The sequence below is a fragment of the Cynoglossus semilaevis genome, chromosome 3 (genome assembly GCF_000523025.1).
Source record: "Cynoglossus semilaevis isolate Cse_v1.0 chromosome 3, Cse_v1.0, whole genome shotgun sequence".
In the NCBI taxonomy this organism is placed as follows: domain Eukaryota; kingdom Metazoa; phylum Chordata; class Actinopteri; order Pleuronectiformes; family Cynoglossidae; genus Cynoglossus; species Cynoglossus semilaevis.
The window spans coordinates 14,367,169-14,381,064 of record NC_024309.1 but is presented as its reverse complement, the minus strand read 5'-3'; the positions used below and the strand labels follow the sequence as shown (position 1 = coordinate 14,381,064).

The 13,896-nt window shown below is 45.4% G+C and overlaps 1 protein-coding gene across 2 annotated transcripts in view; it reads left to right on the top strand.

Annotated features, from left to right (window-relative positions):
- Positions 1-13,863, top strand: part of LOC103377439 (cadherin-10-like) — a 23,430-nt gene extending 9,567 nt beyond the window's left edge. For both annotated transcript variants that reach the window (XM_008308251.3, XM_025054758.1), the window contains 10 exons: positions 3,417-3,711; positions 6,828-6,947; positions 7,050-7,217; positions 7,299-7,480; positions 8,237-8,490; positions 9,203-9,339; positions 9,422-9,543; positions 9,902-10,010; positions 10,336-10,587; positions 12,110-13,863. In XM_008308251.3, the coding sequence (XP_008306473.1) occupies positions 3,417-3,711; positions 6,828-6,947; positions 7,050-7,217; positions 7,299-7,480; positions 8,237-8,490; positions 9,203-9,339; positions 9,422-9,543; positions 9,902-10,010; positions 10,336-10,587; positions 12,110-12,600 (2,130 nt within the window). In that variant the 3' untranslated portion in view covers positions 12,601-13,863. The remainder of the gene's footprint in view (positions 1-3,416; positions 3,712-6,827; positions 6,948-7,049; positions 7,218-7,298; positions 7,481-8,236; positions 8,491-9,202; positions 9,340-9,421; positions 9,544-9,901; positions 10,011-10,335; positions 10,588-12,109) is intronic.
- Positions 13,864-13,896: the final 33 nt, after the last annotated feature.

Genomic DNA, 13,896 nt, shown 5'->3' with positions numbered 1-13,896 from the left:
GTAAGGCCTTGAAAAGACTGTTTTCTTTGTGCAGCGCGGCCTTGAAAGCGTAGCCTCTAAACCTTGGTAAATAAAGCCAGGCATCGCTCTCACTTGATTTGGTTAAGGCTGTGTGTGTGTGTGTGTGTGTGTGTGTGTGTGTGTGTGTGAGACTGCTGTTATTGTTGCCCTCCAGCAGAACTCAGCGTACAACAGAGTATTTTGTTGACTGCGCATAATAAAATAAGTAAATATTAAAACTAGAAGTGCAGTGAAGGAGGCAGTTTGTTTTTATTTTCTTTTTCTTTAAAAATATCCATCATTTTTATTTTATATTAACTTTAAAAATAATGAATTCTCTCAGTATTGGTATTTCCCACTGTTGTTGTTTTTTAAATTTATTTTATTGAATTTGACTGTTTTTTGAATCTCTGTTCTTTTAGCTAATCATTAGCTAATGTTTAACTGCTTGTTGGACTTAAACTTTTTGATATTTTTTTCACACAACATTTTTTTCTTTTCCATCATCTCACTGCAGACTCTATTTCCTTTTTTTTTGCTAACTTTAAGCTGTCGTTGGGCAAATATTTATAATTATTTTCTGCCTCACGATGTTGAAGTCCTGTGAACGTGTCATGGCTGCCCGTGGACCTCTCATTGTTCTGGAACTTTCTGGTGTTTTAATTAACGCAGAGCTGACTTTGACAGTTTCTGGTCTGAAGCTTTGACACAAATTCACCACATTTTAAAAAAAGAATGTCTCTACATGTGACTCTGTGACTGGTGTTGAATCATCAGTCCATTAAAATCCTCTGCTGTGAACTGTGTGTTTCTACATTAACGTCTCCTCCTCCCTCCTCCCCCTCCTCCCCCTCCCTCCCCTTCCTTCCCTCTCCTCCCTCCTCTCTTCTCCACACTTCTGAAATGTTACATTTTTTATTTTTTAACTGCCTCTCCTGAACGTGACTTTGTTCTTGCTGAACAGAAAACAAAACGTGACGTTTTCTGTACGTTGCAGAAAACAGTAGCGTGTGTTTCAGGGAGAGTTACGGAGGTGACTGCGGCGCTCACCTTCGATTTACAGGAGGCGCCATTATTTCAACATGAAACGTTATCGTAACAATAAGTCACAGAAACACTGCCTACCTGTGCAGAACTAAGGCTAATTTGCAGTAAAAAAACAATCTATGTGGCCACAGGGAGAAGATCTGTTTATCCAGGAGCTGACGTTAGACTTCAGATAATTAAGAAAAGCTCCTGAGCTCGGGCTTTACCTTCGCCTGCACGCCGATGTAACAAACACGGCTGCAGGTTCTGCAGCGAGGGAACACTTTGATGGATGACTGTTTGTTGTTATTGTTGTTGTGCTGCTTTTTAGTATTTTGCAGAATAAACAAGTTGGCAGAGGCAAAGAAATGAGCTAATAATCAGATGCAAACTCCAGGAGGCGATAATCAAAAGATTTGGAGACACGCAGTGTTGCGGAGTGACAGGGTCGGAGAAGTGTGCTCTTCTCATTAGAAGACTGTAGGTGCTGCAGCGTGGAGAGGAGCGATGAAGAACACACGCCTGACTGTGTGTAATGAAATATATTTGTATCGTGTTTCAGAGGATACAGCGGTGCTTAGCTGGCAGGCGGTGGAGACGATCTGACGCTGCACGCCGGAGGAACGCGGTTAGAAACATGGAGAGAGGTTTCGGACAGAAGTGAATTTCACTGCTTTACTTTTAGTTTAAAGAAAAGTCTTTAGAATAAACACAGCAGGTGAATGATGCAGAAACCAGGTCCAAATTGCAGCGCCCCCTAGAGTTAGCTTTTGCAGATAGGTGTAAAACTGTCGGATTAACTGCTCATCTCCACTGATCAAACTGGTCAAACTGGTCTGGTCTGGTCTGGTCTGGTTGACCTGGTTAACTGTCAATATATGAAACAACAACAGAAGAAGTTACAACCAACGTCTTTTGGCAAATACCGCCACCTACTGTACTAGAGTGTGTAGTGTCATGGTATGACCGATGACTTTTTCGTTACAGATTTGTATCGATTTTTACCAATTCAAGATCCATCATTTTATTTTTACCTAGAATAAAATAAAATATTTTTCAGCAACAATTGTCCGAAAATCTAAAGTAGAAATACTAGCATGTTCAAATGACTAAGATAAATAAAATAAAACAAATGAATTAAATGAAACATATATGAAATGAGTGGCGTAAATTCAATGTGTCAACAAAGAACAAAAGTGTCCATAAACGAAGCCTGGAGCCGGGGGTTGTAAACAGCAGGGAGAGTAGCTGCTCAGACTTTGACCCCGCAGCAGAAATGATGCAAAAAAACTGCCTGGCTGCAACCCATCAGAGCCAGGCCCCACTGATCCACAGCTGGAGGGGGAGGCAGGGCGGGGGGGCCGGGGGGTGTTATATCCACAAACAATAAACATTATGTGCCACAACATAAACACCTGTGAGCAGTGACACAAACTCTGTCTTCACTGGAATCTCTTTTTCCTCTGAACTCCACAGAGTCTTGATTCCTGATCCGTCTTTTATTTATTCTCGTCTAATTCTCTCCCCGTCCGACAGCCAACCGTACATCTGTGATTTTCAGCCCAACTCGTGCTGTTGACATCCGTCTTCAGAGAGCAGAGAGAGAAGAAGAAAAAAAAATAATAACGAGTTTCTTCCCAGCGTGAGGGCATTAATATGAATGAGTCGGAGACGTTCCCTCTGTGTCTCTAACTGCTCCTCATTTAAAAGCTGAACGTGTGAAGATGAAGATCTAAATATATCACCACCGCCGCATTAATGAGTCCGAATCAAGTGTCTGCCGCAGCACGCCGCCGCCGCTACTTCTCAGCCACACCTCCAGCTGCCGCAAGGTGACCCAGAGGTCAGAGGTCACCCTCTCAAAGTCTGTTGTCAAGGATCCGACGTCGTCACACTACGTACTTCCTGTTTGAGTGGAACCTCAAAAACCTGATCACCTGATGTCCACGGACCAGCAGCCGTCACTGGTCCGTGAACCGACACAACCAGCAGCTACAGTTCCAACTCCTCTTTGAAAAAAAAAACTGGTATCAAGAAGTAGTTCCTTGTTTCAGAAACTAGATAAAGTACCAGAACTACTTATTTGTCACAGATACTGTAGTACAGGAAGCAACTCATATTTGTACTGTAATACTGGTCTTTATGGTACATGCATGTTACCGACTGATTCAGGTCCAGGTCCACACAACTGATCTGACGTGGGCCAGATCCAGATCCAGATCCAGATCCAGGTCCGGACTATGGTTCTATATTGGACATGATTCTGGGTCACAGAAAACCTAGGTCTCAACAGAAGAACTTGGCCCAGTATTACTGTACAGCTGATAAACTACGACCATGATGCATTGTGGGTGTGATATTATTAAACCAGATTTTTTTTTCTTTTCTAGCTGCACACCAACGTGGACCGAGGCGACGGCAGCGTGAAGTACGTCCTGACAGGAGACGGAGCCGGGACGCTGTTCCTCATCGACGAGAAGTCCGGGGACATTCACGCCACCAAGAGGCTGGACAGGGAAGAAAAGGCCATGTACACGCTCCACGCCAAAGTTCTGGACAGAAGAACCAACACCGAGCTGGAGCCTGACACGGAGTTCAACATCAAAATTCACGACATCAACGACAACGCTCCAAAGTTCGCCAAGGATATTTACTTCGCCAGCGTCCCAGAAATGTCGGATGTCGGTGGGTTTCATACTCAAACATGACTGTTGAAGTTTAACACTCGACCACAGACGTATTCTTACTGACTTGACAATTTGTTCAGACAGAATGTTTCCCCCTCAACTTTTTTAATGTATAACTGACGGGCCACTGTCAGTCCACGAGCCTTACTTTGTCAGTTCAATTTTCAGTTTAATGCCTTTAACACTAAGGTCTCTGTGATCACACTGGACTATTACATTGAAAGGCTGCACTAGAGGTAGGAGCTCTTGCCTGACAGCAAAAAGGTCACTGGTTCGATTCCTGCTCTTTCTGTACAGACTTCCCTTTCTCTCCCTGTGTGGATGTTAGGTGTTAATAATCACATTAATTAGTCAGGACAATAATTAGCAGCGGTTTGTTTGTTTTTCTTGATGATCACCGAGGACAGACTTCTGGTCTTTTTAATCTGAGTCTGTTCCTCCGTCGGCAGCTGCTCCGTCCTTATGTTGTGTTGAATTCACTTCTTTGAGCCGTTGAAATGTCACTTCCTGCTACCATTGTTGCGACTGGTACTTGCTTCACTGCGGCTCATTGGACATTCACCAGCAGCAATGTCATTTCCCCTCTTTTAATAGGCGCTGGAAATATTGAAAGTTTAGATTGTTTTTCCAATTATGGCTGCGCTCGCTCGCTCGCCCCCCTACCCCGCACTCGCTCGCCCCGCACTTCAATCCCCGTCGAGTTCCATAAACAAAAGTCGCTCATAAACAAAAGCCCCTGGAAATAAACCCGGCAACTTAAGATCAATCCTCAATTATACGGCCACAAATTAATACACGCCGGCAATCAGGGCCCAATCAGAAGCCAATTGTCTCCATGACAAATAACCAGGTCCTGTCTGGAATCTCTAATGTCGAGATGAGACGGCCTGTGGTGGGCCGGGGTCTCCGCTCTTCATCTGGGCTCTAATAAACTGCCTCATACGTTCAGAGTCAACACAGTGGCTCTAATCAGAGCAGTCGGCCGTGAAGAATCAGCCACTCACCCTCTCTCTCTCACCCTCTCTCTCTCACCCTCTCTCTCTCTCCTTCGCTGCTGCTGCTGCTGGGAACTGAGTGGGACAGATGTTCTCAGCTTCATTGGTATGCACATGGAGACAGGTTCAGAACCCAAACAGGACACGGCAGCAGAGGTCTCCTGAATGCCAAGGACAGAGTGAGCAGTGTGGCATCACTGAGGAGCCGGGCTCCATTATACAGAACAGAACAGGACAGGACAGAACAGAACAGAACAGGACAGGACAGAACAGAACAGAACAGGACAGAACAGAACAGAACAGGACAGGACAGAACAGAACAGAACAGGACAGAACAGAACAGAACAGGACAGGACAGAACAGAACAGAACAGGACAGAACAGAACTGAACCGAACAGACCAGAACAGACCAGAACAGAACAGAACAGAACAGCACTGAACAGAACTGAACAGAACAGAACTGAACAGAACAGAAAAGAACAGAACAGAACAGAACAGAGCAGAACAGAACAGAACAGAACAGGACAGAACAGAACTGAACCGAACAGACCAGAACAGACCAGAACAGAACAGAACAGATCAGAACAGAACAGAACAGAACTGAACTGAACTGAACAGAACAGAACAGACCCAAACAGAACAGAACAGATCAGAACAGAACAGAACAGAACAGGACAGAACAGAACTGAACCGAACAGACCAGAACAGACCAGAACAGAACAGACCAGAACAGAACAGAACAAAACAGAACTGAACTCAGCTCAGCTATCTGCCACTATTTATGACTGTTCCTCAGTGGAGACATTAGACGACAACAGACTGTCTGTAACAAGAGGTGGGGAACTGAGATACTTCTTTTTTTTTTTTAATGATCATTTGGTTCTGAATTTGTGTCGAGGCCAAATATTAGTTTTTCACATTTTGTGAAGTTATCTTTATATAAAACCTCTTTTAGGGAGAAGTGGGCAGAGTCAGGGTTTTCAACTTTTGGTTTTTTTTAACTGGATTTGTTTCTTTACTTTAATATTAGGTTTAGATTTTTGAAAAAAAAAAACCTTGTGAGAGACGACTGCTTTACCTGTTCATTATAACTAGTTCTTCGTTTATTTTTTACCGCTGGCTTTTAACTACGAGCTGGAAGAATGAGGTAGAGGAGAACCCCTCTCTGCTCCTTCCTCCTCCTGTCCTCCATCTGTCTCCTCTCTGGTGGCCCACTCTTCGTGGGCCAGACGTTTAGTTCCTTAAGCCCTGCAGCTTCTCTGTTTTCTTTATTGCTGCTTGAGCACAGAGTGTAATGTATATGTTCAGGTCTCAGCGGTGCTGCCCAAGCCAAAGGACTTCTTTTTATCTGGTTTAAAAAAAATAAAATAAAAAAAACCAGAGTGACTTATGGGCCGCGGTGGTCACTGTGTGTGTGTTTTTTATTGCTGTGGGATAAAAAAAAACCACACACATCGACAAAAAACATTCGCTTTAAATGAAGAGACTGTGTTTAATCAAAGTAATAATTTTCACTGGACTGAGAGATGAGTCTGCAAACATTTCACAGATCTGACACCTCCCAACCACACCCCCACCCTCGACCCCACCCAGCTGCCTCTGGGGCGTTTTTCATTCGGCTCAGTCACTGGAAACAAACAAATGAAACTCCACTGTTCTCAGGCTGTAGGTACAACACAGATGGAATCGAACTGCCGACCCCTCAGCTGAACGATACCTGTCACCTCTGAGTCACAGCTTCAGTCAGTGTGAGGTTAAACCTGTGCTGATGTCAGATGTCAACACTTGGTCTGGTCTTAGTCATTCATTTCTGTCAAAGTTTTAATTTTCTCATTGATCTTTTTCCCTCCTTTTTTAATTAAAGCTGAACCAAACTGTTGGCCAACGATCAAACTGCCGCGTTCACGGGTCAAAAACCAAGAAAAGCACTCATGTAAATGAGCTCGATAAGATTTTAGCCCAAACCTTTCTTTCTTCTTTGTTATTTCACTCCTCTCCTGCAGAGCTTTGGTGCCCCCCAGTGGAAGACGCTTTGAAAACAACTTGTTTATTTTTCACTATTTTGTCCCATTTACTGCACTTTCGCTTCAGATTTATTTACTGTATTTATTTACTACAGGTACATCCGTCGTCACGGTGACCGCCACCGATGCCGACGACCAAACCTACGGGAACAGCGCCAAACTGGTGTACAGCATCCTGCAGGGGCAGCCATATTTTTCTGTGGACTCGGAAAATGGTGAGAAAATCCAAATGTTGTTGTGTTTTTTTTTATTAATACCTCGGAGCTAAACCAGGTTAGCATCGCACCTCACTTCAAACTTCTTCAAAAACTTTAAAGGGACGATAAAGACAGCACTGGCCGGCATGGACCGAGAGGTTAAAGAAAACTACCAGGTGGTGATCCAGGCCAAAGACATGGCCGGACAGATGGGCGGCCTCTCAGGGACCACCACGGTCAGCATCACACTCTCCGACGTCAACGACAGCCCGCCACGTTTCGCTAACCGTAAGTACCGGCTTTTCACTACAGGGTTCCCCGGCCTCTGATTGGCTGTTTAAACAGACACGCCTCCTCACGCCTCCGCAGATTCCTTTCGTGTGACTGCCGTGGAATCAACGGAACTAGGGGGCGCCATAGGCCGCATCAGGGCTGAGGATCCAGACAGTGGGCGTAACGCAGAGATGGAGTACACCATCGTCGGAGGTCACGACGTTTTCAACATCATCACCGACCAAACGACACAGGAGGGCGTCATCATCATCAAAAAGGTAAAAAAAAAGAAGAAAGAAGTGAGTTTGGTGACGAGGACGGACTGTGGTCATGTGACTGATCATGTGACTACACTGGATCTACTAACTACATACACTACGGAATTTGAACAAACACTCTGTGGTTACTGAAGAAGAGTCTCTAATTTACTGAAGGTTTTAGTTGAGACATATCCAGAGATTAGACAAATAAATCGTTTTAAATGTCTCAGTGACACAAAATGGCCACATGAGGCAGCAGAAGACTGGCTACGCCTGAATCTCCAAGAGCCAAATCCAAAAAAAGAAAAAAAAGTTGGAATCAGGTGATTTAGTCTGAGATGAGTTTTTTAAAACTGAAAGTCAGGTTTTAACAGGTTTCAGTGAAAGATTAGGATTTGCCTCACGTTCAGGAGAGGGTCAAAAATTAAACCTGCAAATCTTCTGCTCCTGCTGCTTTTCTGCATGTTTTTACTTTAAATTAAAGTTCAGCGCCGACTTTATCTCACATTAATATGTATGTTTCACTATGTTGGAGAGAGAAGAGGAGAAGAAAAGCACCGCCGCAGATTAGAAGAAGAGCCTGTGATAAAATATATATTCATGTCTGAGATCCACGGAACATGTCCTGAAAAACACAAAGAAACAAAGTGTTTCTCAGAGAGAAAACTCAGATCGGTGTTTGTGTCTCAGGTTGAGGCAGAATCCTGGAGAATCTTTGAATTCTCCCTTTAATAAAAACGTCCAATGTTTTCATTTTTCACTCTTTGTTTCCAGGCTCTGGATTATGAAAGTAAGCGGGATTACGAGTTCAGGGTGGAGGTGAAGAACTCCTACTTGGACGCTAGGTTCATCCACGGTTTGCAGTTCAAAGACTACGCCACGGTCAGAGTGACGGTGGAGGACGTGGACGAGTCCCCGGTTTTCACCAGGAACCCGTACATCATCGAGGTCCACGAGGACACGGCAGCCGGGAGCTTTGTGGGCGTGGTTTTGGCCCGCGACCCCGACGCCGACAACAAGCCGGTCAAGTAAGATGAAACGACAGGTTATGATTCAGTTCACGGCATAGAGAAAAAAAATGAACTCAAAAAGTTTAATACATTTAGGCCTGGATTAATTACTGGAGGTTTGCACATAGATGCTAAAGGTTAGCCTACATGCTATGTGCATTAAAACACTGCATTGGTGACATAGCCTACATGCTATGTGCATTAAAACATTGGTGACGAGAAACTCCATTAAAAAAACGTTAAGTTAACTCTTGACCAGCGACACAGGAAGCTAATTCAGCCTTAGTGAGAAATTAAAGGGATTTGGTTGAGAAAAAAAAAAAATCGATAAACCTTTGAGCAAAGACTTCCTTTGTGTTTATTCCACTGATTTGATCGTTTCCAAACTAATTGTTTCAGCTTTAATTAAAGGGGAGGAAAAAAAATCAATGAGAAAATGAAATGAATCTGAAGTCAGAGAAACTGTTTTCAGTCACTACAGGGTTGGCGTCACACTGACCCCTGCTGGGGAGCTGAGGTGGAGATGTTATGGCTCAACCCTAAAGAGGTTGTCGGTTCAATGACAGACTCCCCAGCTTTGCATGCTAAAGAACAGAGCTCTCTCTCTAAAACCCTGGTCTGTGGACCTGTACTCAAAATAATTTGTCTTATTGACTGAAGAATCGATCAGTGCAAAACTATATAAATACATATATTTATCTATAACTATATATATATTTTTTTGATGCAGGTACTCCATCGATCGACACACTGATCTGGAGAGACTGTTCAACATCGACTCTGTGAACGGAACCATCACCACACTGAAGGCTCTGGACAGAGAAAACTCCAAGTGGCACAACATCTCTGTGGTGGCCACGGAAATCAGTAAATGATCTGTTCAACCCTCTCTCTCTCTCTCTCTCTCCTCTATTTCAGCGCTAACTGAAGGAACTTTTCTGTGTTCCAGACAATCCCCGTCAGACCACCAGGGTTCCCGTCTTCATCAAAGTGCTGGACGTCAACGACAACGCTCCGGAGTTTGCCATGTCCTACGACACGTTTGTCTGTGAGAACGTTAAAGCGGGACAGGTAATTATCTGTGTGTGTGTGTCTAACTGTTATGGGGGTGGGGGGGTCGGGTGCCGGGGGGGGAGCAGATGTTTGTCTCTCAGCTCACAAACGTCGGCCGCCTCATAAAGAACAGGGATCTGGGCTTGGACTGGGTTTTTATGGACAGTCTGCCTCTGACATTAAAACTGTCACTCACCATGTTGTTTGGACTCATTCATAATGCAGCAACACAAATAATTCATCTGTGTGCCGAGGATAAATAAGACATGGAGCAAATAATATCTGTGGTCGGATGAAACAGCCGCTCGGAAAATCCCCCGTCAGATATTCCAGCTGAATCAGAAATAAAATGATTTTTTTTTCCCCCTTTCTGCAGCTGATCCAGACCATCTCTGCCGTGGACACAGATGAGCCTCTGGTTGGACACAAATTTGTCTTCAGCATCAGCGCCAGTAACCCCAACTTCACCATCAGCGACAGAGAAGGTGAGTTTCAGATTTGGTGACGTTTCGTTTCTTCTGTTTGGTGAAGATCATTTTTAACAACTTGACTGCAGTTGGTCTTTAATCATTAGTTTGAAGCCGTTTTTATTCCATTGTTTGTCAGAGTCAGACGGAGGCTCCGCCTCCTGCATTAAAATTCTCAGTGTGTGACTGAAATATGATCCGAGGCCACAGTCATTTCAAACGTCCCTGCCTGTAATAAGCTGTCAGTGAGGGGGAGAGAAGAGAGGGAAACAAAGATTGACCTCATTTCCTGTGGGATCATCTGCTCTAACTCCAACCCTTCATCACTTCCTCTCTCCTCCAGACAACACTGCCAACATCTACACCAGGAGAGGAGGCTTCAGCCGACGGGAGATGAGCATGTACTTCCTGCCCGTCGTGATCTCCGACAACGACTATCCCATCCAGAGCAGCACCAGCACGCTGATCGTCCGCGTGTGTGCCTGCGACAGCCGCGGGAACATGCAGTCATGTGACACGGAGGTGCTGCCCTTCTCAGATGGTCTGACCACAGGAGCCCTGGTGGCCATCCTGCTCTGTGTCATCATCCTCCTCAGTAAGTTCTGGACTCCTGCAGGAGCAGGTGTGAGAACGTGGTTCTGTCAACACCAGGTGTCTGACTGTGGACCTTCAAACATGTCCGCGGAACGTCGACGTTCTTCACGCTGGTATTTAAAGTATTTTACTGAAGGGACGACGAATTGAAGGACAATGACAATGAAGGTTCCTGTGCAGGAACTAGAACCAGGGTTTTAGTCCTGCCTCAGAGCCATTGAACATCATGTAGCTTCTGGTACCATTTGACACACCTGGTACTAATTGTAGCACCTCAGTTTTCCTCTACAGTAACAGGTATTTAAACTGTCCAGACCCAGAAACAGTTCTAACTTTAACTTCCTGTCCTTGGGTTCTCTCGCCGTCGTTCCGTGTCTCCAGTCCAGTTCCTGCCGTGGAAACAGCAGCACGTCGTCTCTCACTTATCACTGAAGGTTAAATGCCAACTTTTCCCGCTGAGTCAAAATATCATGACATCTGCTCATTATATGAAGCTCTGTGTGCACTCACGGGGAGGAGGAGGGGGTTCGATTCCCTCTCCACAGATTGGCTCGTTCACCCCAGCTTGACTCCCGACAGGAAGACGCTGAGCTGGAACTCACAAATGTAGCAGAGATATAAAAAAGTCCTCTTAAACAGGCACCTCCTCCCACCTTCACGGCGGTGGAGGCGTTTGTAATTAACACCCAGGAGGAGGGGAACAGGAAGCTGCAGCACCTGCTGCTCCCACAGCAAAAGACAAAGGCTGGAAAAGTAGAAAAGTGCAGGTGGAGTGGGAAATAAAAAAAGTTCCAGCTCCGCACTTCTCTGAAGTACAATTATAACACGATAGAACTCTTTTTGCTGCAAAGTGTTGTCCTGAAAATGACTGAAGAAGGACGGGTTAACATTCACTTTGGGTTCAATAATGTGGCCCATGTGGGCCAGACAATGGATCCTAGTCCACACTTAATGCCATGTTTGTTTCCCACGTCACTGTGGCCCAGTAAATTGGCCACATCTCAGTTACATGTTGGTCAGTCCACATATGGTGTCCATAAGTGGACAACAACTTTAGGTTGGTACCAGACCAAACAAACGGTCCATAGTTCTTCTGGAGAAATTGGTTCTGGTACAGAGTTCATGATGTGTCCCACTGTTGGACAGTTGGCCAGTGTCCATATTATGGGCCCCATTTTGTTGGCGTGCACATCTGCTATTCGGGGCCCAGTTGGAACTGTAGCGTACCACATCAGTGGGCTGCGTGACAGTTAAGGAGCCAGAACTTCAGTTCTATCTTTAAGACAAACCGTGGGTTTTGTTCAGAGAACGTGGTTTTTAGGGGGAAAAAAGATGGAAAAGTAAAAATACTCAGTGAAGTACAGTAAAAGCCTGAGGCGATGAGGGGGATTTATGGTGGGTAGCAAATGTCTCCTCTCTGTGCTTTAGCTCCCCCTGTGCTTTTTAAGGCATGACATATGTTGAAGGAGGTTCAGATCCTGCAGCTCTGAGCCTGTTCTCTCTGTTTTTGTCTTTCTGTGCAGTGATCGTGGTTCTGTTCGCTGCCCTGAGGAGACAGAGGAAGAAAGAACCTCTGATCATCTCCAAAGAGGACGTCAGAGACAACGTCGTCAGCTACAACGATGAGGGAGGCGGAGAGGAGGACACGCAGGCCTTTGATATCGGAACTCTGCGCAACCCGGAGGTGATGGACGCTAACAAGCTACGAAGGGACATCATTCCTGAAATGCTGTTCCCTTTTCGGAGGACCTCACCCATAAAAGACAACACGGACGTGAGAGACTTCATTAACGGAAGGCTTCAGGAGAACGACTCAGACCCCACAGCGCCACCTTATGACTCCCTGGCCACATACGCTTACGAGGGCACCGGCTCTCTGGCGGAGTCCCTGAGCTCTCTGGAGTCCGCTGCCACGGAGGGAGACCAGGATTACGATTACCTCAGCAACTGGGGGCCACAGTTCAAAAAGCTGGCAGAGATGTACATCGGGAAGAGTCCCGACAGAGAGACCTGAACCAGAACCGCCCAGCCAGCCGGTCCATGTGGACTGCAGAAGAGTTTACCGGGGATACATGGTAGCAACGATGGTGAAGGGATGGGACACAGGAAATGATGAGAATCCTTTACCGCCACGTAGGACAGACCTGTGGACCTGTGGACCTGTGGACCGACCCACATAGGTCCATGTCCAAAACCACAAACCCTGGCTGGGGACCGTCTCTCTTTCTCTGTCCTCACATCCACATTCCTTCTTGTTTAGGACTCTAGCCACCTAACCAGACCAGTTCAGGCCCATCCATGTTAATGGGCCAGATCACTCAGTGGCCCACACCAACCACCACTTCTCCCACAGCCCATGTGGGCCAGCAACAGCCATATGTAGTATTAAGTGGAGCCTGAATTTAAAATGAAAGTACTTGTTTTTAGTGTTCTACATCTGGCCCATATCTGACCACAGACCGGTTTAGTCCAGCTCAGATGTGCCCCATAGTAAGGATACCAGATCACAAGTGGTCCACCTTTACTGGAGTTGGGCCAGGTGTTGCCGTTCACACGGTCTTGTGTGTGGTACTCATGGTGTAGTACAGTACACGTACTAGATGTAGTATAGTGCAGCTACGAGTTCTTATAGGTTTATAAAAAAAAAAAAACGGGCCGCACCAGTCGACTAGTCCACGTTATGAGAAGGTCATCATTTCATTCATTTTAAATAATACATTATTTGTGAGTATGGTTGCCCCCTGGTGGATAATCAACAGAGCTACATCTAATTACAATTCCCAATCCTTCCATTTGTAAAATTTAAAAGTGCAGGAGCTCAGTGTTTATTAGTACACTGGTCCATATGGGCTACACACAGGATGGTGTGACCAGGGTCCTGGTCTGGTTAGTCAACTAGTTAACTCCCGTCAAGTCTGTCTAACTGTCTGGTTAAATCTCAACTATCTGTTTGTCTGTCTAGTTTTCTAGCTAGCATGCTAGTTAACTAGCCGTCGCGTTGATTCTCATGCAGCAGGTGTGAGTTTATAAAACAAAAACCCAAGACTTCAACTGATCTTCAGACTTTCCTCACCCACGGGGAGATGGGAGGGAGAAGGGACAGAACTGACTCTCAAAGCTGTTTTTGCTGTTTTTTGGTCATTATCAGTGAAGATGCCTTCGACTTTTAGGATTTTTGTGAACAATGGTGTGGACTACGTGTGTTTTTTGTAACGAGCGATAGTGGTATTGTATACTATCAATGTTTAAATGGCACTGGACTGGGTTTGGGTCTCTGGGCGGGGGGGGTGGGGGGGGGTTGGCCGTCACG